Raw genomic sequence first — 24,589 nt, forward strand, 5'->3', positions numbered from 1 at the left:
CTGAAGATAATGGGTAGTGGTGATAATGGTAGTGGTTGCATAACGATGTGGGTGTACTGAATGCCACAGAACTGTACACTAAAAAATGGTTAAAGTTGTAAATTTTATGTTATATATATTTTACTATAATTTTTAAGAGGGTAAAAATGTCATTGGATTGAGATACACTGAAGCTATAAAAATTCATTAAAGCCATAGTGATAATCTAAGAAAAAAAGATTCCCTAATGTACCATCGATAAAAGCAGCTAATAATAAACTTCCAAAGTTGAGTTGGTAAATTAATGGGAAAGCAATACATGCCTTTCATGTATTTCAGTACTATAAAATGACAGATTGACAGATAAGTAGAAGAAATAATAAAATCTGAAAATCTTCATTTTGTAACCCCAAATGAAATTATTCATATAGAAAAGGATCTACAATTGATATTTTTTAAAAAACATCAGGGAAATGGCTGATGGGGAACAGGACATTCTCTTGGAGCCAAAGTAATTATACATATACTGCTGCTTGATCAGAAGAGGTAAAACATAACTCAAAAGACAGAAATCAGTTAGTCACCGCGGTGAACTACTGGAGGTTAAATACCTTCCAATGTCATGCAACATATGACACCTACCATGTAATCTAGCCAAAAATGTTTAACTTGAATCTATCAAATTGTTACTTATAATTACTACCTAAAAGGGAACATAGACGCAATCACACAAATCAAGAAGGCAGATACTCTAAATGTGTTGCTCTCATTGCTTACATACGGTCATGAAAAGGGGGGACTGTCCTGGATTTAAGGTGACTTAAGAAATGTAACAACCAGATATAATGTGTAGTCCTAGACTGGATCTTGGTTTGGATAAATTAAATGTAAAGGTTACGAAATAATTGGGGAAATCTGAACATGGATTTGTTATTAGATAAACTGACCTTAATAGATATGACCATGATAAACTGGTTGTGAAGAAAAATGTTGTTTCTTAGAGGTGCATGTTACTTAGGGACATGGAGTCAAAATATCTCTAATTTACTTTAAAATACTTTGAGTTTAAAGAAATTGAATTTAAAAATAAAGCATATAAGGTATTATAACATTTGTTTACAGAATTAGGATCATACTATTCTTTTTAATACCCTGTATTTTTTACTAAACATTTTATCATAACAATATTCCTAAATCATTAAATACATTTTGAAAGCAAAGGGGGAAAATATACTATATATATATACACACACTATACACACATAGTACATAGACTCATTTACATTTCCTGTATAACTAGTACAGGCTAAGTACTGTGCCAGAAGCTGGAAATAAAAAACTGAAAAACAAGATCCCAGTCAAGGAAATTATTGTCCCATGAAGATAAAATATGATATTGAAGGGGAAATTGCAGTATCTTAAAAGGACTGATGAAAGGTTGTTGAAATGGTGGAATGTACCTTGTGCACCTGTTCCTGTACCTTCTTTTGTTTTTTCTTAGGAGCAAATATCTGATCATATTCTTCTGTATATTCCAGAAGCCACTTGCTTGGCTTCCTAAGGCGTTTCTTCTCTGACCGCACAGCTAAAAGAGGAGAAACAAGTTCAGTATTAACCAAAAAGTCAGAGGGAAACCCAACGTTTTCATGCAACTATCTCTGTACTTCCAAAGGGACAGAAATAGGAAACTCACAAAAACACTATGGCTATTTGCTATGGTTTATCCTATGCAAAATTTGGGAGAAAGGAGACTTTTGTTGCCTTATCCACACACACACAGCCCATCCAATGTTAACAAAATTAAACTGAAACTAGTGTCCTACAGTGACAAAGCTAACATTAAAATATGGATTCTAAATCAGGTAAATTCATAAAAAACACAATGAATTAACATTTTAAATAACATCTCTCTGCACTATGCAGAATACTGGATGAATAGATGATAGAATATTTACCTAATCAGCACTACCACATGAATTTCAAAAGCATTTTACATATACTTTATATCATGGTTATAGTGAGTTTCACATTAGAAACATCAAAAATATATAATTAATAATATGTATACCATTATCTCAATAACATTAAAAAATGTATGCCATGTATGCCAAAGGCAGAAAAGATAAAATAGAATATAGAATTTCGGATACTTTCTTAAAATAAAACGAAAAACAAACAGAAAAACAACTCTTGTCATGTTTTATGATCAAAATATCAAAGTATCATGCCATTTTTCCTTGAATTAATGGTGAAACAAATATCTATTATTAATTTCCCTATAAAACTTCATCCCAGTTTTAATATACTTAACAGGCTATAATCATTTTACTATACTGTAAACTCTTTGAGAACAGAGCCTAATGCCTACAGAACGCAGGATACAATCTACCCAAGAGGGCAGGAGTATTTCATCATATGATGACCTCAGAGAAAGCTATTCCTGCCTCATTTGAATGTGGCAATACTGGTGTTCTCTCAATAAAAGAAACACAAAAGTAGAGACCAGAAAGGAAAGGTCACAGGCTCAGCAAGCTTGGCAAAGGCTCTTACTCCCTAGCACATATGGAAACAAGCCATAAAACCTTCGTTAGGACAAGATGTGGAAAAGAATTTTTTACTAATTCTAACTGCTGTAATTTCACATTAGTAAACAGTAGTAACACATCATTTAGTTTATTTCAAGTTAATGTAAAAGGAGGTGAAAACTTAGAACCACATAAAAACCTGAACATGGATTTTTATAGCAGCTTTATTCAAAACTGTCAAAACTTGGAAGCAACCAAGATGTAGGTGAATGGATAAATACACTCTGGTACATTCAAACAATAGATCATTATTCAGCACTGAAAAGAAATGAGCTATCAAGTCATGAAAAGACATGGAGGAACCTTAAATGCGTATAACCAAGTGTAAAAAGCCAATCTAAAAGTTTAGATACTGTAGGATTCCAACTATATGACATTCTGGAAAAGGCAAAACTATGGAGACTACATAAACTGGTTGCCAAGCTAAGGTAAGGAATATCAGAAACAAAAGAATATGGCCTTTTTGATACTGGAAGGGAATATTAAAAGCTAGAAAATTACAAAAGCCAATGGAACGAGGAGCAGATCATTCAAACCTCAATATATGGTACGCAGCAAACATGAAACCGAACAGGAGCTGAAATACACCACCACTAACTTTCTTGGCAAATACACATCAATTCCAAGCACAGAACCAGGACCTATTGTGCAGAATGGAGATGAATTGTTCATATAGGACAAGTCTAGCAATAGCTTTAGACTACAGAGTGCACACATACCAGTTAAAATAATAAAATATCCAAAAAGCTGAATCAACCCCAAACGTTCACCAACTGATAAGTGGGTAAGTAACATGTGGTATATCCACACACTGGAATATTATTCAACAATAAAAACTCCCTCTCTCTCTCCCTCTCTCTACACACACACACATGTGTGTGTATATATATATAAAAATAAAATTCCCCACCCCTAGCTCTTGCCTTACCTCGTATATGTTACAGGGTCTGGTCCAGCACACAGGAACTAAAGAGCCTGACACAGGATACCCAGGACCAAGGAAGCTAGGCCTGAGGTAAAGGACTCAGAGCACTGGGGACAGTTAAGGGTGGAGGAGTGCAGCACCCAGGGTAGTCAGCGTGGGAGCCCAAGACACTGGGCGCAACTAAAGGAAGGCAAGGGTTGGGGACGAGGGGACAGGTAAGCAGAGCCATCCATGTCTGAGGCCAGGGTGCCCAAGGTGCTAGGTGCACAGAATATAGGGTCCTGAAGACACATGGAGTCAGAAAGTGGGGTGTTCTAGGCATGGGGCACCCTGGACGTGGGATTTTCTGGCACGGGGTGCAGAGAAAGGTGGGGTGCCCAGGCACAGGATGCACAGGACATGGGGTATCGAAGGCACAAGGCATGCTTGGCATGGGAGTGCCGAAGTACAAGGTAGGATGTGCAAAGTGAGGAGCACCCTGGGAATAAGACGTATGACATCTGGGACATGGGTACCAACCCATATGGTGCTGGGCACATGGCCATGAAGAACAAGATACTGCCACATGTCATGATATAAATAAACCACAGACACATTATGCTAACTGAAAAGACCAAGACACAAAAGATCACACATTGTATGATTACATTAATATGAAACGTCCAGAAAAAGCAAATCTACAGAGATAAGAGAGTAGACGAGTGGTTGTCTGGGACTAACTATAAATGAGATAGCGTGATCTTATGGGAGTGGTGTAATATTCTAAAACTGATTTACGGGGATGGATGCACAACTCAGTAAATTTACTGAAAACCATTTGCTGAACACTTGAAGTGTGTGAATTTTGTGGTACGTAAATTATACCTTGAGTAAATTTTCTTCTTTTCTTCAAAACAGTGATGTTTCCCAGAAAACGAGACTACTAACAGCAACATCACTCTGCCCATACAGCTTATTAGCCCCTGTCATACCTCTACTCCCCTAGTTCTGGGACCTCAGAGGCAAAAGAACTTAAGGGGGGGGAAAAAGGCAAAAACCCAAACAACTCTTCATGATAATGGCAAGTTACTCAGCCCAAATTTCCTGTTGAAAGCAAATAAAAATGCTGTATAAAGTCTTTAAAAAACCACCTTAGGGACTTCCTGGTGGCACAGTGGTTAAGAATCCGCCTGCCAATGCAGGGGGCACGGGTTCGAGCCTTGGTCCAGGAAGATCTCACATGCCGTGGATCAACTAAGCCCGTGCACCACAACTGCTGAGCCTGCGCTCTAGAGCCCGTGAGCCACAACTACTGAGCCCATGTGCCACAACTACTGAAGCCCGTGCACTAGACCCCGTGCTCCGCAACAAGAGAAGCCACCGCAATGAGAAGCCAGCGCACCACAACGAGGATTAGCCCCTGCTCACCACAACTAAAGAAAGCCTGCACGCAGCAATGAAGACCCAATGCAGCCATAAATAAATAAATAAATAAAAATTAAAAACCACCTTAAAAGAAGCAAAAAACTGAAAAAATTGTAAAGAACTACAAACCAAAAACTAATGCAAAGTAATAACCCAGGGAAACAAGTAGAGCCCTGAAACTGATTTTGTCCTGAGGGCTTTTCGGCCATCCTGTTAGGAGGCAGAAGTTTAAGGGAGACTAAACTTTGGCCTCAAAGGGCTCTATCCTCAGAGTTACGGTGAAACAGAAGTAAACCATGTTGCAACCCCCAGGAGACCACAAGGAAAGGTGCCTCGGCACAAAGTAAAAGGGGAGCAGGAGTGAGAACAAGTCCTTGAGAAATTGTGACTGGTCCTCCTGTGGATTTGCAGCCTGATGGGCCAGGAAAATTCAAGCCCCCATAAGAAAACTGTAAATTAATACATCATGTTAATAGAATAAACAGGAATAATCATCTCAACAGGAATAGAAAAAACATCTGAAAAACTAAACAAACTAGGTACAGAAGGGAACTTTCTCAACCTGAAAGGCCACCTATCAAAATCACAGTTAATATCATAGTTAAATTGTGAAAAACCAGCTGCTTTCCCCCTAAGATCAGGAGCAACACAAGGATGTCTGTTCACTCTACTTACCCTCAACAATGCACTGAAGGATCTAGCTAGGGCAATCAGGCAAGAAAAAGAAATAAAAGGCATCCAGGTTAGAAAGGATGAAGTAAAACTATCTCTTTTGGCTGATGGCGTGATCATGCACATAGAAAATCCTAAGGAATTCACAATAAAATGATTAGAGCTAAAATATGAGTTCAGCAAGGTTGCAACACCTAAGATCAATATATAAAAATCAACTGTATTTCTATATACTAGCAATGGGAAATCCAAAAATGAAATTAAAAAAACAATTTTATTTATAATAGCGTCAAAAAAGGTTAAAATAGGAATAAAATGAACAAAAGAAGTGCAAGACTTCTACACTGAAAACTACAAAACACTGTTGAAAGAGATAAAAGACAGCCTAAATTAATGAAGAGCCATCCCTTGTTGATAGTTCGGAAAACTTAACATTGTTACAGTGCCAACACTGCCCAAACTGACCTACAGATTCAGCACAACCCCTATCTAAATTCCATCTGGCTTTTTGGCAGAAATGATAAGAAACTCCTAAAATAAATACAGAAATGCAAAGTCAAAACAATCTTGAAAAAAGATAAAGTTGGAGGACTTGAACTTTCTGATTTCAAAGCTACAATAATTAATTACTACAAAGATTAAGACTTTGTGGTACTGGCATAAAGACACACATACATATCAATAAAAAATAACTGAGAGCCCAGAAATAAACCATCACATTTATGGTCAAAAGATTTTCAAATAGGGTGCCATGACCATTCAATGGGGAAAGAATACCCTTTTCTACAAATGGTGCTTAGACAACTGGATTAGGCAATGGGTACTTAGGTATGACACCAAAAGCACAAGGAACCAAAGAAAAAATAGACAAACCAGACTTCATCAAAATTAAGAACTTCTGTGCTTCAAAATATATAATCAAGAATATAAAAGGTAAACCCACAAAACAGGAGAAAGTATATGCAAATCGTATCTAATAATGGACATATCTAGACCATGTAAAGAATTCTTACAATTCAATAATAAAAAGACAAATAGCCCAATTTAAAAACAAGCAAAGAGGACTACCCTGGTGGCGCAGTGATTAAGAATCCGCCTGCCAATGCAGGGGGCACGGGTTTGATCCCTGGTCTGGGAAGATCCCACATGCTGTGGAGCAACTAAGCACAAGCACCACAACTACTGAGTCCATGTGCCACAACTACTGAACATTCTGGCAGTTCCTCAAAACCTATACATATAATTACCAAATGACCCAGGAATTCCACTCCTAGGTATACAGTAAAAATAAAAACATATCCACACAAAACACTGCACACGAATGTTCATAACAGCATTATTCATAAAGGCCAAAAAGTAAAAACAATCCAAATGTTCATCAGTTGATGAAAGAATAAATAAAATATGGCTTATTTGTACACTGGAATATTATTTGGCATTAAAAAGGCATGAAGCAAGAGCAGACAACAGCAAGCTGGCAGAATAGAAAGCCCCCCCCAAATTATTTCCCTCACAGAGATACCAAACTAACAATATATGCATCAAAATACCTTTATGAGTACTCTAGAAATCAGTTAAGAAGTTACAATACCCCAGGGCAAGTGCAAAGCCAAGAACAATAGCACTGAAATGGATTACAAGAGCCAATTCACTTTATCTGAGATTACCACTCAGAAAGCAAGCACAGCTGAGCTCCCCCTCAAAGCTGGGGAGTGGAGGTGGGGATGTTCAACATTCCAGCTTTTCATAGGGCCGCCCAAGGGGCCAGTTTCTGTCTAACCTGACTGGGAGGCACAAACAGAAGCCACACAGTTTGGACTCCCGGGGGCACTGGAAACAAATGAAAGCGTGGGCAGCATGTTGTGGAACCAGAGGGCCTGTAGTGACACAGATGGAGGCCAGCAGGGCTTGGTAAGATTGGGAAAAGGCACTCAACTCTTGGCTTCTCTCTACAAAGGGAGGGAAAGAAGGGAGCATTTGGCAATCCAGATTTTTAGAAAACTGCCCAAGGGACTAGTATCTGTTTTGCCTGCTTCTGGGAGCTGATAGAGAGCCAACATGCTTCAGATACCTAGGGACCACTGAGAATTAAAGAGAGTGAGAAAGCTTGTTGCAGTAGCAATGGCTAACCTGCAGTACTGCAGAAAAACACTAGAAGAAGCAAGAGATTACAGCTCCTGAAAAAGAAATGGACAAACCTCTCTAATTAGGAAATCACACACATAAGCCCAGAGAAGCCCATCCTCCAAAAAAGGTTCCAGAGGTCCCCAGAATCTCTAGCCAAGCTGATTGGTGAGTCTTCCCCTGTATGAAGCCAGTGTCAAATGCATAAAACTCAGGGGAAGGGGACTTCCCTGGTGGTCAAGTGGTTGAGACTCCGTGCTTCCACTACAGGGGGCACAAGTTCAATCCCTGGTTGAACTAAGATTCCTGCATGCTGCGCGGCATGGCCAAAAACAAAAACCAAAAAACTCAAGGGAAAAAACTCATGAAGTACATGAAGAAACTAGGAAACATGGCCCAAAGGATCAAAATAGATCTCCAGAAACTAACAGAGACCTATGAATTATGGGAAAGAATTCAAAATAACTGTATTAAGGAAGCTCAGTGATCTACAAGAAAACACGGATAACTAAAAGAAACCATGAAAACAGTAACATGAACAACTGAGAGTATCAACAAGACAGAAACTATAAAAAGGAACCAAACAGAAATTCTGGAACGAAAGGACATAATAACTGAATTGAAAAATTCAATAGAGAGATTAAACAATAGACTTAAGCACAGGACAGAATCAGCAAACTCAAACACAAGTCATTTGAACTATCAAGTCAGACAAGAAAAAAGAAAAAAGAATGAAGCAAACCAATACACACATTATGAGAGTTCCAAAAGGAGGAGAGAATTTGAATAAATTATGGTCAAAATTTTCCCAAATCTGAAAAAGGAAGTGGGGCATCCCATATCAGAAGCTGAAGATCTCCAGCCAGGATGAACTCAAAGAGGCCCACAGTGAGACACATTATAATCAAACTATCAAAAGACAAAGACAAAGAGAGAATCTTGAAAGAAGTGAGAAAAGCAACTAGTCAAGGACAAGGGAACTCACATTAGATTATCAGTGGAAACCTTACAGGCCAGAAAAGAGTGGCATGATATATTCAAAGTGCTAAAATTTAAAAACTTTCAACCAAGATTACTATAATCTGGAAAACTGTCCTTCAAAAATGAAGATGAAATGAATTTTCTAAAGCAAACGCTGGGACTTCCCTGGTGGTCCAGTGGTAAAGAATCCGCCTTCCAATGCAGGGGACACAGGTTCGACTCCTGGTCAGGGAACTAGGATCCCACATGCTGCAGGGCAACTAAGCCCACGCATCACAACTACTGAGCTCGAGCACCTCAACGAAAGAGCCCATATGCCGCAACTACAGAGCCCACGCACCACAACTAGAGAGAGAAAACCCACACACCACAACTAGACAGAAGTCCGGTGCCGCAACGAAGAGCCTGCGTGCCACAACTAAAGATCTCACATGCCTCAACGAAGACCCTGCATGCCACAACTAAGACCTGACGCGAACTTCCCTGGTGGCGCAGTGGTTAAGAATCCACCTGCCAATGCAGGAGACACAGATTCGAGCCCTGTTGCGGGAAGATCCCACATGCCACGGAGCAACTAAGCCCGTGTGCCACAACTACTGAGCCCACGTGCCACAACTACTGAAGCCCGCACGCCTAGAGCCCGTGCTCTGCAAAAAGAGAAGCCACTGCAATAAGCCTTCACACCGCAATTAAGAGTAGCCCCCGCTCGCCACAATTAGAGAAAGCCTGCGCGCAGCAACAAAGACCCAGAGCAGCCAAAAAATAAAATAAATAAATTTATTTTTTTAAAAAAAGGACCTGATACAGCCAAAACTATAAATTAAATAAATAAATATTTTTTTTTAAATGTGAAACAAAAGCTGAGTTCATAACCACTAGATCTGCTTTACAAAAAAATGCTAAACGGAGTCCTAAAAGTTGAAACAAAAGGCCATTAGGCAGCAACACCAAGGCATATAAAATAAAAATAGCTGATAAAGGTAAATACATAGACCAATACAATATTGTAATACTATAATGGTGGCATATAAAGCACTTTTAAGTCTGGTACTGAATTTAAAAGACAAAAACATAAGAAATAACTATAATTATAAAACTATGTTAATGAATACACGTAATTTGTGACATCAATAACAAAGTGGGAATGGGGAGAGGTAAAAGAGTAGAGTTTTTGTACACAATTGAAGTTACATTGTTACCAGCTCCAAACAGTCTGCTGTAACTATAAAATGTTTTATGTAAGCCCCATGGTAACCACAAAGAAAATGCCTACAGAAGATAAAATCAGAAACAAATCAAAGTATATCAATATAAAAAAATCAAAGAAATACAAAGGAGGGCTGCAAGAGAGATAGAGGGACAAATTAGCTGCAAGACAGAAAACAATTAAAATGGCAATAAGTCCTTCCCTGTCAATAATTTCTTTGAATGTAAATGGGTTAAACTGCTCAATCAAAAGACATAGCGTGGCTAAATGGACTGAAAAAACAAGATGCAACTATATTTGTTCTACAAGATAACATCACCTTAGATGTAAAGACATATGTAGACTGAAACCAAAAGGATGAAGGATATTACATGCAAACGAGAGCAGAGGTAGCCATAATTGGACAAAATAGACTTGAGCCAATACTATCTCTAGAGGCAAATAAGGACATTATATAATGATAAAAGAATCAATTTACCAGGAAAATAAACAATTATAAACATATTTTAAAAGATAACAATCGGGGCTTCCCTGGTGGCGCAGTGGTTGAGAATCTGCCTGCCAATGCAGGGGACACGGGTTCGAGCCCTGGTCTGGGAGGATCCCACATGCCGCGGAGCGACTGGGCCCGTGAGCCACAACTACTGAGCCTGCGCATCTGGAGCCTGTGCTCCGCAACAAGAGAGCCCGCGATAGTGAGAAGCCCGCACACCACGATGAAGAGTGTCCCCCGCTTGCTGCAACTGGAGAAGGCCCTCACACAGAAACGAAGACCCAACACAGCCAAAAATAAATAAATAAAAATAAATTAAAAAACAGAGAACTTGAACATCACTGTAGACCAACCCGACCTAACAGACAAATACAGAACACTCAATCTTATAGCAGCAGAATACACATTCTTCTCAAACACACAGGGAACATTTTCCAGGATAGATCACATAATAGATCACAAAACAAGTCTTAACAAATTTAAAAATACTGAAATCATACCAAGTATGTTTTCCAATCACAATGGAATGAAATTAAAAATGAATAGCAGTTGGGAAATAAAAAATTCACAAATATGTGGAAATTAACACTCTTGAACAACAAATTGGTCAGAGAAGAAATCTCCTCCCTCAAATTAGAACATACTCTGAGACAAATGGAAACAATAACACAATATACTAAAACTTATGGGATGTAGCAAAAAGAAGTACTAAAAGGGAAGTTTACAGCATGAAGTGCATACATAAAGAAAAAAGAAAGATCTCAAATCAACAACCTAACTTTACACTCAAGGAATAAGAAAAAGAATAAGCACAAAATTTATTTGCAAAAGGAAAGAAGTAATAAATATTAGAGCAGAAATAAACAAAATAGAATTTTTAAAAAATACAGGGGCTTCCCTGGTGGCGCAGTGGTTGAGAATCTGCCTGCCAATGCGAGGGACACGGGTTCGAGCCCTGGTCTGGGAAGATCCCACATGCCGCGGAGCGACTGGGCCCGTGAGCCACAATTACTGAGCCTGCGCGTCTGGAGCCTGTGCTCCGCAAAAAGAGAGGCCGCGATAGAGGCCCGCGCACTGCGATGAAGTATGGCCCCCACTTGCCGCAACTGGAGAAAGCCTTCACACAGAAACGAAGACCCAACACAGCCATAAATAAATAAATAAATAAATAAAATATTAAAAAAAAAAAATACAAACAAAACTGAGAGTTTGTTTTTTAAAGATCAACAAAATTGACAAGCCTTTAGCTAGATGGAGAGAGCGAGGGAGACACAAATAATGAAAACCAGAAATTAGAGAAGACATTTCAATGGTAGCCACAGAAACAGAATTTTAAGAGACTACTATGAACAATTATACGCTAACAAATTGGATAACCTACAAGAGTTGGATAAATTTCTAGAAACATGCAATCCACCCACACTCAATCATGAAGAAATAGAAAACCTGTAGTAAGGAGATTAAATCAGTCATCAAAAACTTCCCAAGAAAGAAGAGCCCCAGGATCAGATGCCTCCACTAGAGAATTCTACCAAGCATTTAAATAAGAATTAATGCCGAGCCTTCTCAAACTCTTCCAAAAAATGGAAGAAGGGGGAGCCAGACAAATACATGCTAATAAGAGGAAAAAAAAAAAAAGACATACCAATATCCCTTATGAACACTTATGCAAAAATTCTCACCAAATTAGCAAACTGAATTCAACAGCAGCACTTAAAAAGGATTATACACCATGACCAAGTGGGACTTATTCCTGGGATGGAAGGATGGTTCAACATACAAAAATCAATAAATGTAATACAACACATTAAAAGAAGGAAGAAAATCACATGATCATCTCAATTGATGCAGAAAGGCTTGACTAAAATTCAACACATTTTCCTGATAAAAAACACTCAACTAGGAACAGAAGGAAATAATCTAAAATAAAGGTCACTTATGAAAATCCCACAGCTAACATGACAGTCCATGGTGAAAGACTGAAAGCTTTCTCTCTAAGATCAGGAACAAGGCTAGAATGCCCATTCTTGACACTTCTATTTAACACAATACTAGAAGTCCAACTAGGCAAGAACTAGAAATAAAAGGCATCCAAATTGGAAAGGGAAAAGTAAAATGATCTCTGTTCATAGATGGCATGACCTAATATAAAGAAAACCCTAAAGATTCCACAAAAAAGCTGTAAGAATAATAAATGAATTCAGTAAAGCTGCAAGATAGAAAAATCAACATTCAAAAATCACTTGTGGGACTTCCACAGTGGTTAAAAATCTGCCTGCCAATGCAGGGGACACAGGTTCGAGCCCTGGTCTGGGAAGATTCCACATGCCGCGGAGCAACTAAGCCCGTCTGCCACAACTACTGAGCATGTACTCTAGAGCCCACAAGCCACAACTACTGAGCCCACATGTCACAACTACTGAAGCCCACGCACCTAGAGCCCATGCTCCGCAACAAGAGAAACCAGCGCAATGAGAAGCCTGCGTACCTCAACGAAGAGTGGCCCCTGCTCACCGCAACTAGAGACAGCCCACGCACAGCAACGGAGACCCAACGCAGCCATAAATAAATAAATAAATAAATTTATTTTAGAAATCAGTTGTGTTTCTATACACTAATAATGAACAATTCAAAAAGGAAATTAAGAAAACAATCCCACTTATAAGAGCATAAAAAAGAATAAAAACACTTAGGAATAAACTTAACCAAGGAAGTGAAAGAGTTGGGCACTTAAACAATAAAACACTGCTGAAAGAAATTAAAAACACAAATAAATGGAAAAACATCCTGTGTTCATGGATTCAAAGACTTAACATTAACAAAATGTCCATACTACTCAAGCGATCTTCAGATTCACTGCTCTATCAAAATCCCAATGGCATTTTTTGCAGAAATAGAAAAAAGACATCCTAAAATTCACATGAAATCTCAAAGGACCCCAAATAGTCAAAATAATCTTGACAAAGAACAAAGATGGAGGACACACACACTGTGTTTTCAAAACACGTTACAAAGCTACAGTAATCAAAACAATATGATAGGACTTCCCTGGTGGTGCAGTGGTTAAGAATCCACCTGCCAATGCAGGGGACACAGGTTCGAGCCCTGGTCCGGGAAGATCCCACATGCTGCGGAGCAACTAAGCCCATGCCCCACAACTACTGAGCCTGCGCTCTAGAGCCTGCGAGCCACAACTACTGAAGCCTACGCGCCTAGAGCCCATGCTCTGCAACAAGAAGCCACCCAATGAGAAGCCCATGCACCGCAACGAAGAGTAGCCCCTGCTCGCCGCAACTAGAGAAAAGCCTGCACGCAGCAAGAAAGACCCAACACAGCCAAAGATATTAAATAAATAAATAAATAAATGTAATTAAAAACAATATGATATTACCATAAAGACAAACATATAGATAATGGAACAAAATAGAGAGCCCAGAAACGAACCCTTATATGTATGGTCAAATTATCTTTGACATGGGTGCTAAGACTATACAATGCGGAAAAGATAGTCTCTTCAATAAATGGTGCTATACAACAATGTGCATACAGTTAATACTGTAATATACACTTTAAACTTGTTCAGAGGGTGAATTCATGTGTTTTTTACCACAATAAAAATAAAGCGTTGATACACATGCTAAGTAAAAAAACAAAGTACCACATATTGTATGATTCCATTTACATGAAATGTACAGAACAGGCAAATCTATAGACTGGGGAGAAATGAAGGGAGATTGATAAAGGGTACAAGGTTTCTTTCTGGGGTGATGCAAATGTTCCAAAATTAATCATGTTTATGGATGCACAAGTCTCTGAGTATACTAAAAAACCACTGAAGTATAAACTTTCAACAGGTGAATTTTATGGTCAGTGAATTATGTTTCAATAAAGCTGTTGGAATCTACTATGGTAAACAACATTGAAAACTCTTATGTTTAAGGAAAGTCAGTTTTATCCTCAATAACAATATTGTATAATATTATATTTTGAAAGACTCCTGCTGTTTTCCTTCTGCTGCTAAGGAAGGATACCCTGGTACTTCAGATTTTTAAAAATTTATTCTCAAACCTCATTCCAGAAGGGATGCAAGACATCTAAGGCCTTCAGATAAGTACTACAGAACACTTACATATTGTCAAAAGCACGTCCCCTTTGTCTACGCAACAGGAGGACCTTCCTTAAGTTGTAGTCCAAGAGAGCCTGACGTTCAATAAAATCTATTTGCTTTCTGTAAACTAACTAGATTTTAGTCTTAGGCTCAGAGCCTCTCAAATACTTACAATACCAAATTGAGTCCCCAAAAGTTCACAGATTTAAAAAGGTAGGAAATGGGGAGCAGAAACAAAATGTTCTTGAGACTTACAAAAAGCAAAAGAAAAAAGAGCTTCTTGGTAAAACAATTTCTGAAAGTATATGGAAACCTGGTCCTAAAATTCAGACCCTTCTACATAAAGCCCTTTCTTCACTTCAAGTGATAATCCTTCCCTCCCAACTTACACTTAGGCCTTCCATGAAAACAGACCAACTTCAGAAGGGTATCATTATCATCACTTCCTCTAGTCCCTTTCTTTCACAGTCAGGAGTCCTTACCTGGTTCAGGGAGCTCAGGCTGAGGGGTCAAACTGGGAATTCCTGGCTCCTTTTCCACCTCTTCATTGCTGGCACTGGATTTATCACAAACTTTCAACCGTGGCCCAGCTGAATCTAAGCAGTCGGCATGATTTGGATCTGTCAGTGCATCCTCTAGTATGTTCGTCGAAGGAGGAGGTCTCTGTTCTGGGAACTCATCTCCCTTCTTTACAGGGTCAGCAGGAAGCAAGACCCCAAAGGCACCCTCAGAGTTTTCTTTCTCCCTAAATCTGTTAGTGCGCTTACGAGGTTTAGTGCGCCTTTGGTTTAAACGCTGCCACCGCTTTTTAGGCACCACTTGATTTACACTAGTGGGTTCATCATTCTCACTAATCATTTCAGACTCCAGCTCTGTCCCTTTTCTGTTTTCAAAAGAGGGGTCTTTTTCAGGAATTTTATCAGGGTCGGACTGGTTGACTTTATTATCAAAATTAACACTGGAAAAATGGGTACCATCTTCACTTGTTAAATGGCCCATTAATTGAAGGGGTTCTTCTTTACCAGGGTCTTCTGCCTCACCTCTGGAGGAGCTATTCTCTGAACCCCTACTCTCTCTGTCTCCCTGCAGTGCAGCCTCAAGAGTCACAGCTGGAAGCTGGTTCAGTTTTCTTTTGCGCTCTGTCTTTAAGGCTTTACGGTTCACTGTGTTCTTTCCCATCTGGGTTGAAAAACCATCTCGTAATTTGGATGGCTTTGATCGACCACAGTTGCGCCTAGTAACACAGTTTGAACGATTTTTGCCAGAAGCAGGGAGGTCTCTTTTATCGGACACCAAGCCAGGTAGAGAGGTAGATAGCTCCCCAGACAGTGCAGAGTCACCCCCACTAGGGCTAGGACGGACTGGATCCTGAGTGCCATCTCCATTTTTTTCTGAATTGTGAGTGGAGCCTCCTGAAACCAAGACCTTAGAAGCCCCCACAGGACTACTGGTAGAACAGTCCCCAAGACCAGGACTCCGATACGAGACCAAGTTCTGAGCAGTCATTAACCGTTGCTCCTTGGTCTTACTATCATGCATATCTTTCAACATCATTAGTAATGTACTGAATTTGTAGTCTGGTTCAATAGGTATATGATTCTGACCAGAGGCAGAAGAAAAAAGTAATGGTTTTGATGGCTTTGACATTCCGGAGTCACTGACATCTTCACTTAAGGATCTATAAGAGAGTTCTTTCAACTCTGACAGAACGTGTTTCACCACTGCTGTTTCTATGTCACTCGAATCCCTGGTTTTCTCATGCATGTTGCTCAGTAGTTTTAGCCCATCCACTTTCCCACTTTTGGAAATGCTGGCCAAAGGAGAGCCTTTGGTATCAGAAGAGCAGCATTTCAAACTGCAGTCCTCATCTGCAACAGGCGGTTCTACTACAACTGGGTTTTCTTTATGTTTGCACTTGATACTTCGGATCTTGGGCTGTTTGCTTTTCGAATGTAACAGAGCTTGATTTGTAGCCCCACCTTTTATTATTGAGTTCTCACTGGAAATGCTTGATGGTGTGTTAAATTTTGGAGAAAGACCATCATTTCTAAAATCTGATTGGGGTTTTCGGACAAGAGTTGACACTTTAAGATCAGAGAGATTAACCTGAGACGTCTCAGTTCCAGGCTCTACTGTCTTGGTACAATCCATCAAGTGGTCTGTGTGTGAGTTAGTAATGAGGGTCTTCTGCTTTGCTTTTACCTTAGTGTTTGTGGCAGGATACCTAGAATACTTTACCTTTTCATTTTTCTGCACAGGTAACATGTTCTCTGTTCTATCGAAAGCATCTGTAATTTCAAGGACACTGTTATCAGACTCTGAACTATGATCTATGGGATCCAGATCACTGCTTCCATCATCATCAGAAGTGGTACAGATACTAATGGAATCACTTCGCTTTTCTTCATCACCTGCTCCAATATAGCAGAGCTGCACTTTTGAACTACACACCAGACCTCGCTGGAGTTTCTTCTTCTCCCCAGAACGTTTAGAGAGCAAGGCACCCTCAGACAAGCCCAGTAAAGAGTCACAATTTGAAGTCTCAAATTCTTTCTTTGCAGTGTTTTTTGCACAAGAAGAAAATAGGAAACTTCCTGGGGCAGAGCTGGGCCCTGTGAGGCTGTTTGCTATCCGGGAAAGTTCATTAGAGGCCTGCTTATCAGATACATCCCCAGAAATAAAGTTTAGGCCAAGGTTCTCTGGAATCTTTCCCCTCCGTTCTTCCTTATGTGCTTCAAATTGCATGTGGCCCTTTTTCACACTAGTCCTTTTTGGATTATCAGAGCTCTTTCTGGCTAGAGACTTAGCACAAGGTTTTTCCTTCTCATCTGCAGAATGTTCAGAGTCAAAAGCCAGAGATTTCAAGCAGCCATTAAGCAACAGGTCATGTTCTGATTCAGGGTCATTTGTACAGTCCTCAAACGGCATATCCTCCTCACTGTCCAACTTGAGTGAACTGGTGACACATTTTCGGTTCTTCGACCCTTTGGGAACATCATACTGCTCAGCAAGACCAACACTGGCTTCCCATTTACTCAAAATTTTCTGAGGAACCTTAAATTTAAAGAGAAAAAGATTATCACTAGTCTAAGAAATAGAAGGGGAAACAGGGAGATGATCAGTGAATACCTCTCAAATCAGAAGCTTTTCCAAGCCTTGTTGTGCTTCCTCAAGGCTCTTTTATGGGACTGCCAGGTGGTTAACACCCACAGTTCACCCAGAACTTAGCTAATGGGGATTCCTCAACACTACTTCTACCACTAAGATCTATCACTGGAGAAAGATTGATCCCGTAAACCCTCCACTCCCCTTACCATTAAAAGCACAAAAGAGTGGACCATAAATTACACTACAACATTACATTACTAATCAACATTATATTACTAAATCAAGGAATAACCAGACCACTCCTACTTACCCCTCCAACCTTAGAATAAAGATTTCCTTCCTGACTTATGAAGGCCAAGCACTTGCTCAGTTACATAAAAGAGAAAGCAAACGGCTAAAGAAAGGAGGTGCATGTGGAAAAACTAGGACTGGAGAAATGAGTAAGTCAGACCTGCCCTAGAAGAACTGAAATTTGGAACTCTGGTTATCACCAGGCCCTTGGCTAATCAAGATCCTTCTATACATGTTACATACAATCTGGATTATAGGGACTTCCCTGGTGGTACAGTGGTTAAGAATCCGCCTGCCAATGCAGGGGACAGGGGTTCGATCCCTGGTCCTGGAAGATCCCCCATGTCACGGAGCAACTAAGCCCATGCGCCACAACTACTAAGCCCGCATGCCACAACTAATGAAGCCCGCGGACCTAGAGCCTGTGCTCTGCAACAAAAGAAGCCACCGCAATGAGAAGCCCGCACACCGCAACAAAGAGTAGCCCCCGCTCGCCGCAACTAGAGAAAGCCCGCGCACAGCAACAAAGACCCAACACAGCAAAAAAAATTAATTAGTTAATTAATTTTCTTTTAAATCTGGATTATAACCAAGCAGTGTCCTGGGCTTAATCATGTAGTCCAGAGACACCAATACACCCTGGATATATGACAAGTTACACATGCTCTTTTGTTGATTCCTCACAGCATAAGGACATTGAGGCTCTGTGAAATATACCTAATTTTCAAGACTCTTATTTCCCTCCCTGGCTTCATACAATAAATGTCAGTCAAGGTTCTATCAGTTAGTGTTCACAAACACTTTAATACTTGTGAAAGGTCATGTTCTGCTGACCACGTAAAAATTAAGGCCACTAGACAGGAAGCCTCCTCTTATAAAGCAATAAACTGATCATCTGGTGTACTTTACACACAAACACACACCCACTGACTTTCTACCTATGACCATAGTAAATCAATTTTCCAGGACCTGAAAGCCCTAGAGAACTCCTCTGAAAAGGGGGTTGGTTAATCTACATAGTTAAAGGCTTGACACAAAAACTCTGACACCTCCCCACCACCAACTACCCAAAGTATTAGAAAGGATGAAGTTATCCTCTTCTATTCTATCCTAACAATAGCACACACTAGTTGTTTCAGAGCATCAGATGTATGACATATAAAATATTTATTTCTAATCCTCACAACAGTTTGACAAGGTACATATTATTACATTAGTTTTAGAGAGGAAGGAACTCCAGTTGGAAATAGCAGGGACTGCATACTGACTAAAAATTATCCTAACTGTGATTCTTATAAAATAGTCTAAAAGTCTGAAACACAAATCTAAGAGGAACTATTTCCCCTTCTAGAATAAGACTATAAAGGAGTATCAAAAGAAACAGTCAAAACTTTAACACATCAAGCATATGAAACAAAAACATCACGTTCTTTATTAAAACATAACCAGGTTTGAAACTGCTTAAGCCTTAACAACTACACACAAAAACCAAAACAACAAACAAAACAAAAATGTTTAAAGTCTTATCTTTCTCATTTTTAAGAGAAATAATTAATCCAGAGAGTGAGAAGTAGAATATTTCATTTTGATGATCATTTTCTTCATACATCAGATATAACCAAAGATGACTGGTCATGCCTTTTTGTACTATCACATCTAAGTGACATGGCAGAAGTTAACTGAAATCCTTTCTCAAAAAATTGAGTATAAATATTTGGAAGGCTAGCCCCATGTCATCCCTGCAAAAAAACTTGCTTTCTGCCAATTTTCTCACCAATATCCTACTACCAAAGGAAATAACTTATATTCCAAAAATATAATACTTCTTCCTTTGATTGATCCTGTAAACCCTCCCTACCTACCCCCAAGAAGATAATTTGAGGTTTGTTTTTTTTTTTTAAATACCTTATGCCTATATCCTTTTTCTTTCTGCTTCCCTCTTCTCCTAAGGACAGGTAGCTCTTCAAATTGATGTCTGCCTTCAAACATGACGATTGCTTTTCCAGCCACCCAGGCTCTCTCAGAAGGATCTCCAAAAGCCTCCACGTAGTACTGTCGATAGGGCCTCCGGTTAGAAACTAGATAAAAATAAAAACCACAGTGTCATTGCTTTAAAAAATTGATATTCATCATCAAGAGAACAGCCACATCGCAGTGGCCAAAGAAGCCTCTTTTCACTTAAAACTAAAATAAAATTAAAACTCAACAAGCTAAAAAACCTACAGAACAAGAAACTCTGAAGTAGGTCAGATAGACGGTAAATTTTCAATTTTCAATTTATGTGACAAGAAAATGGTTAAGAGTGTAATTAAAGAATTTAGTGGTTTGGTCTGATGATATGCTATATATTCCAAACCAGTTGGAGGTTGATTAGCTAATCATATAACAAATTAATATAACAACTAAGTTTTTTCTACCATCAATCTATAAAATTTTATACTCTCATTACCAGAAATCACAAAAGGCATATGATAAGCCACAGCATCGCAAATATAATAATCAACAAGAACTAACCACCAAATAAACTCTTAAAACATTTTGCTAAAATATAAGGAGGAAGAAATGTTTCAACACCATGTCACATACGATGTGCTAACATTTATGGCATAGTTACTCTGGGCAAGGTACTACACTAGGTGCTTTGCATGTATTCTTCACAACAATGAACTCTAAAAAATAAGTAGTATAATCTCCATTTTATAGACAGAATAATAAATCCAACGACTTCAGAGAGGGCAAATTCAGAGTGACACACTGGTTTTGCAGAGAAAGTGGAACTTGATATTTCAAACTGCAGAAATTTTTTTAAAAAAAGGAAATCTCAACAGCCCCCTCCCCCCAAAAAATCCACTTATTCTATAGTTTCTTGGCTGTCCAAAGTTCTATGCAGACAATTACCAAAAGTAAAAACAATACAAATCTCATCCAGAAAAGATTATAATCAAATTTACCTAGTATATATTATCTTCTACACACTTACCATCTTTGCATTTTTCATACCAGTAAAAAATGTCACAAAAGAAATATAGCCAGGGCTACACAGGTGTAATGATTTGTCTCTATTTAGAAAAGGAAATCATTTTATATAAAAATTCACTTTAACTCACACTGAATTACAACCTGGTAAAATTTTGTTTTATTGTACATTTTAAAAACAAGTTCTGTAAAAAAAACAAACAAAAAAACCTTAACTCCTTAGTCTCTACCTACTAAATTAAACACTTCAATAGAAACCACCTATAAAGGGGGATTAAATGTGTGTATGTGTATATATATACACATACATACACACACACACACACAGAGGTTCTTAAAGTCAGTCTGAAAAGTAAATCATTCTCCTATAAATAAGTAAATTCAACTAACACAGACTGAACATTTATGACGTGCCAGCACTATACAGAGGACTGAAAAGAACTCATTGCCTGGTGGGTAAGAGATGTACATTATAAAGAGATTATGGTAAAACAAGCATGTTAATTGAGATAACATGAACATTCACTTTTTAATTTTTCAAGTATGTCTTGAGTACACTACATTTTATCATTTGATAGTATCTACTGGTGATGGCATTTTTTTAAATTGAGATATAACTGACGGATAACATTAGTTTCAGGTATACAACATAATGATTCGGTATTTATATATATTGCAAAATGACCCCCACAATGTCTAGTCAACATCCGTCACCATACGTAGTTATAAAAAGATTTTTTCTTGTGATGAGATCTTTTAAGATCTACTCTCTTAGCAACTTTCAAATATACAATACAGTATTAACTACAGTTGCCATGCTGTACATTACATCCATGTGACTTATTTCTTTTATAACTGGAAGTTTATAACTTTTGACCCCCTTCACCCATTTTGCTCCTCCAGTCTGTTCTCTGTATCTATGAACTTGGTTTTGTTTTACAATTTTGGTTTTTTTAGATTCCACATATAAGTAAGATCATACATTATTTATATTTTCTCTGTCTGATTTATTTCACTTAGTAAAATGCCCACCAGGTACATCCATGTTGTCACAAAAGGCAAGGCTTCATTCTTTTGTATAGCTGAATAATATTCAATTGTGTATATATACCACATTTTCATTACCTATTCATCTATTGATGGACACTTAGTTGTTAACATTCACTTTTTTAAAAGTGAAAAATCATTAACTAGAGGACAAATGGGACACCTGAGCAGAAAATTTAAAGGTAAACAGTTTGTTGAGGGGAGAATTCCTATACAAGGGCCCAGAACCCTCAAAGACATGAATGAGTAAAACGAATGAAATAGCTAGGAACTGCAAGTAGTTCAGAACACTAAATCATAAAGTGGAAGGAAAGGGAAACTAAGCAGGTAAGCAGTGGCCAGACCTGAATAGCTTGGATACCATGTTAAAAGTTTGACCGCTGGGACTTCCCTGGTGGTCGGTGGTTAAGACTCTGTGCTTCCAACACAGGGGGCACAGGTTCGATCCCTGGTCAGGGAACTGAGATCCCACATGCTGCAGTAAGACCCTCCATGTTAACAGTTTGACCATTATCCTGTTGGCCCTGAACCTCATTTAAACTATGGAACCACAGGCTCAGTTTTGTATCTTAGAAAGATAAATCTCCTTGACCTCTGAATAACACATTTAACAGGAAACAGAGAGGAAACTCAGGAGACCAGAGATTACCAAAATAGTATATACTCAAGATGACTAAAACCTAAACGAAGGTGGTAGCAATGGGAATTAAAAGAACAAAATATGAAAGTTTTTTTTTAAGAAGACAAATCAAAAGGACTAGATATTAATTAAAAGTCAGATAGAATGTGACCACCTAGAGGGGTGGGATAGGGAGGGTGGGAGACTCAAGAGGAAGAGATATGGGAACATATGTATATGTGTAGCTGATTCACTTTGTTATAAAGCAGAAACTAGCACACCACTGTAGAGCAATTATACTCCAATAAAGATGTTAAAAAATAATAATAATAAAATTAAATTAAATGTAAAAAAAAAAAAAGTCAGATAGAAAAGATACTTGAACACCAATGTTCATAGCAGCATTATTCACAATAGCCAAAAGGTGAAAGCAACCCAAATGTCCACTGAAGGATGAAAGGATGAACAAAATGGAACATTACTGAACATTATACATCAATGGAACATTATTGAGCCTTACAAATGACTGATACACGTAATACAACAAGGATGAACCTTAAAGACATCATGCTAAGTGAAATAGGCCAGACACAAACGGACAAATACTGCATGATTCCACTTATATGAAGTACCTAGAATAGTCGAATCCATAGATAAAGCAGAATAGTATTTACCAGGGACTGAAGGTTATTGTTAAATTGTTAACAGAGTTTCAGTTTAGGAATACGAAAAAGTTCTGGAGATGGATAGTGGTAGTAATTGCACAAAAATGTGAATGTACTTAATGCCACTAAACTATAAACTTAAAAATGATAAAATTATGTTACATATATTTTTTACCACAAAAAAAAGTCAGATAACAATTGGTGGTAAGGATATAGAGAGATTAAAACCCTCATCCGCTGCTGATGAGAATGTAAAATGGTACAGTAGCTTTTCAAAACAGTCTGGCAGACCTAGCTCTTCCACTCCCAGGTATTTATCTGAAGAACATAAAAACCCTAATTCAAGAAGATATATGTCGGCTTCCCTGGTGGTGCAGTGGTTAAGAATCCACCTGCCAATGCAGGGGACACAGGTTCGAGCCCTGGTCCGGGAAGATCCCACATGCCGTGGAACAACTAAGCCCATGCACCCCAACTACTGAGCCTAAGCTCTAGAGCCCACGCGCCACAACTACTGAGCCCACGCGCCACAACTACTGAAGCCCATGTGCCTAGAGCCCATGCTCTGCAACAAAAGAAGCCACCGCAATGAGAAGCCCGCACACTGCAACTAGAGAAAGCCCATGTGCAGCAACAAAGACCCAACACAGCCAAAAATTAACTAATTAATTATTTTTAAAAAGATATATGCACCCCTATGTTCACTGAAGCGTTATTTATAACAGCCAAGATATGGAAACAACCCAAGTATCCACTGATGGATGAACGGATAAAGAAGATATGGTATATATACACAATGGAGTATTACTCAGCCACAAAAGAATGAAATCCTGCCATTTGCGATACTGATGGACCTTGAAGGTATTTTGCCAACTGAAATAAATCAAACAGAGAAAGATAAATACCATATGATTTCACTCATATGTGGTATCTAAAAAACATAACAAGTGAACAAACAAAGTAAAACAAAAACTCACATATACAGAGATCAAATTAATGATTACCAGAGGGGAAGGGAGCTGGGCAAAATGGGTTAACAGGGAGACTGTATGGTGATGGATGGTAATTAGACTTGTGGTGCTGTACACCTGAAATTTATATAAAAAATTTAAATTAAAAAAAAAGTCAGGGGGCTTCCCTGCTGGCGCAGTGGTTAAGAATCCATCTGCCAATGCAGGGGACACGGGTTTGAGCCCTGGTCCAGGAAGATCCCACATGCCGCGGAGCAACTAAGCCCAGGCACCACAACTACTGAGCCTGCGCTCTAGAGCCCGTGAGCCACAACTACTGTGCCCGCGTGCTACAACTACTGAGCCTGCGCTCTAGAGCCTGTGCGCCTAGAGCCCGTGCTCTGCAACAAGAGAAGCCACGGCAATGAGAAACCCGCGCACCGCAAGGAAGAGTA

At 38.9% G+C, this 24,589-nt stretch overlaps 1 protein-coding gene across 14 annotated transcripts in view; it reads right to left on the reverse strand.

The window, feature by feature from the left end:
• Window positions 1-24,589, reverse strand: part of NSD1 (nuclear receptor binding SET domain protein 1) — a 134,050-nt gene that overhangs the window by 50,896 nt on the left and 58,565 nt on the right. For 13 of the 14 annotated variants that reach the window (XR_014261491.1, XM_082453427.1, XM_082453428.1 and 10 more), the window contains 3 exons: window positions 19,783-19,955; window positions 14,961-17,532; window positions 1,440-1,564 (listed from right to left, as the gene is read on the reverse strand). Coding sequence is in view for 13 of the 14 variants with exons in the window: in XM_082453427.1 (XP_082309553.1) it covers window positions 1,440-1,564; window positions 14,961-17,532; window positions 19,783-19,955 (2,870 nt within the window). In the remaining variant the exon portion in view is untranslated. The remainder of the gene's footprint in view (window positions 1-1,439; window positions 1,565-14,960; window positions 17,533-19,782; window positions 19,956-24,589) is intronic. The other variant, XM_082453423.1, reaches the window with a different exon arrangement.

The sequence above is a fragment of the Balaenoptera physalus genome (assembly GCF_965194825.1).
Source record: "Balaenoptera physalus genome assembly, chromosome: 3".
NCBI classification, from domain to species: Eukaryota; Metazoa; Chordata; class Mammalia; order Artiodactyla; family Balaenopteridae; genus Balaenoptera; species Balaenoptera physalus.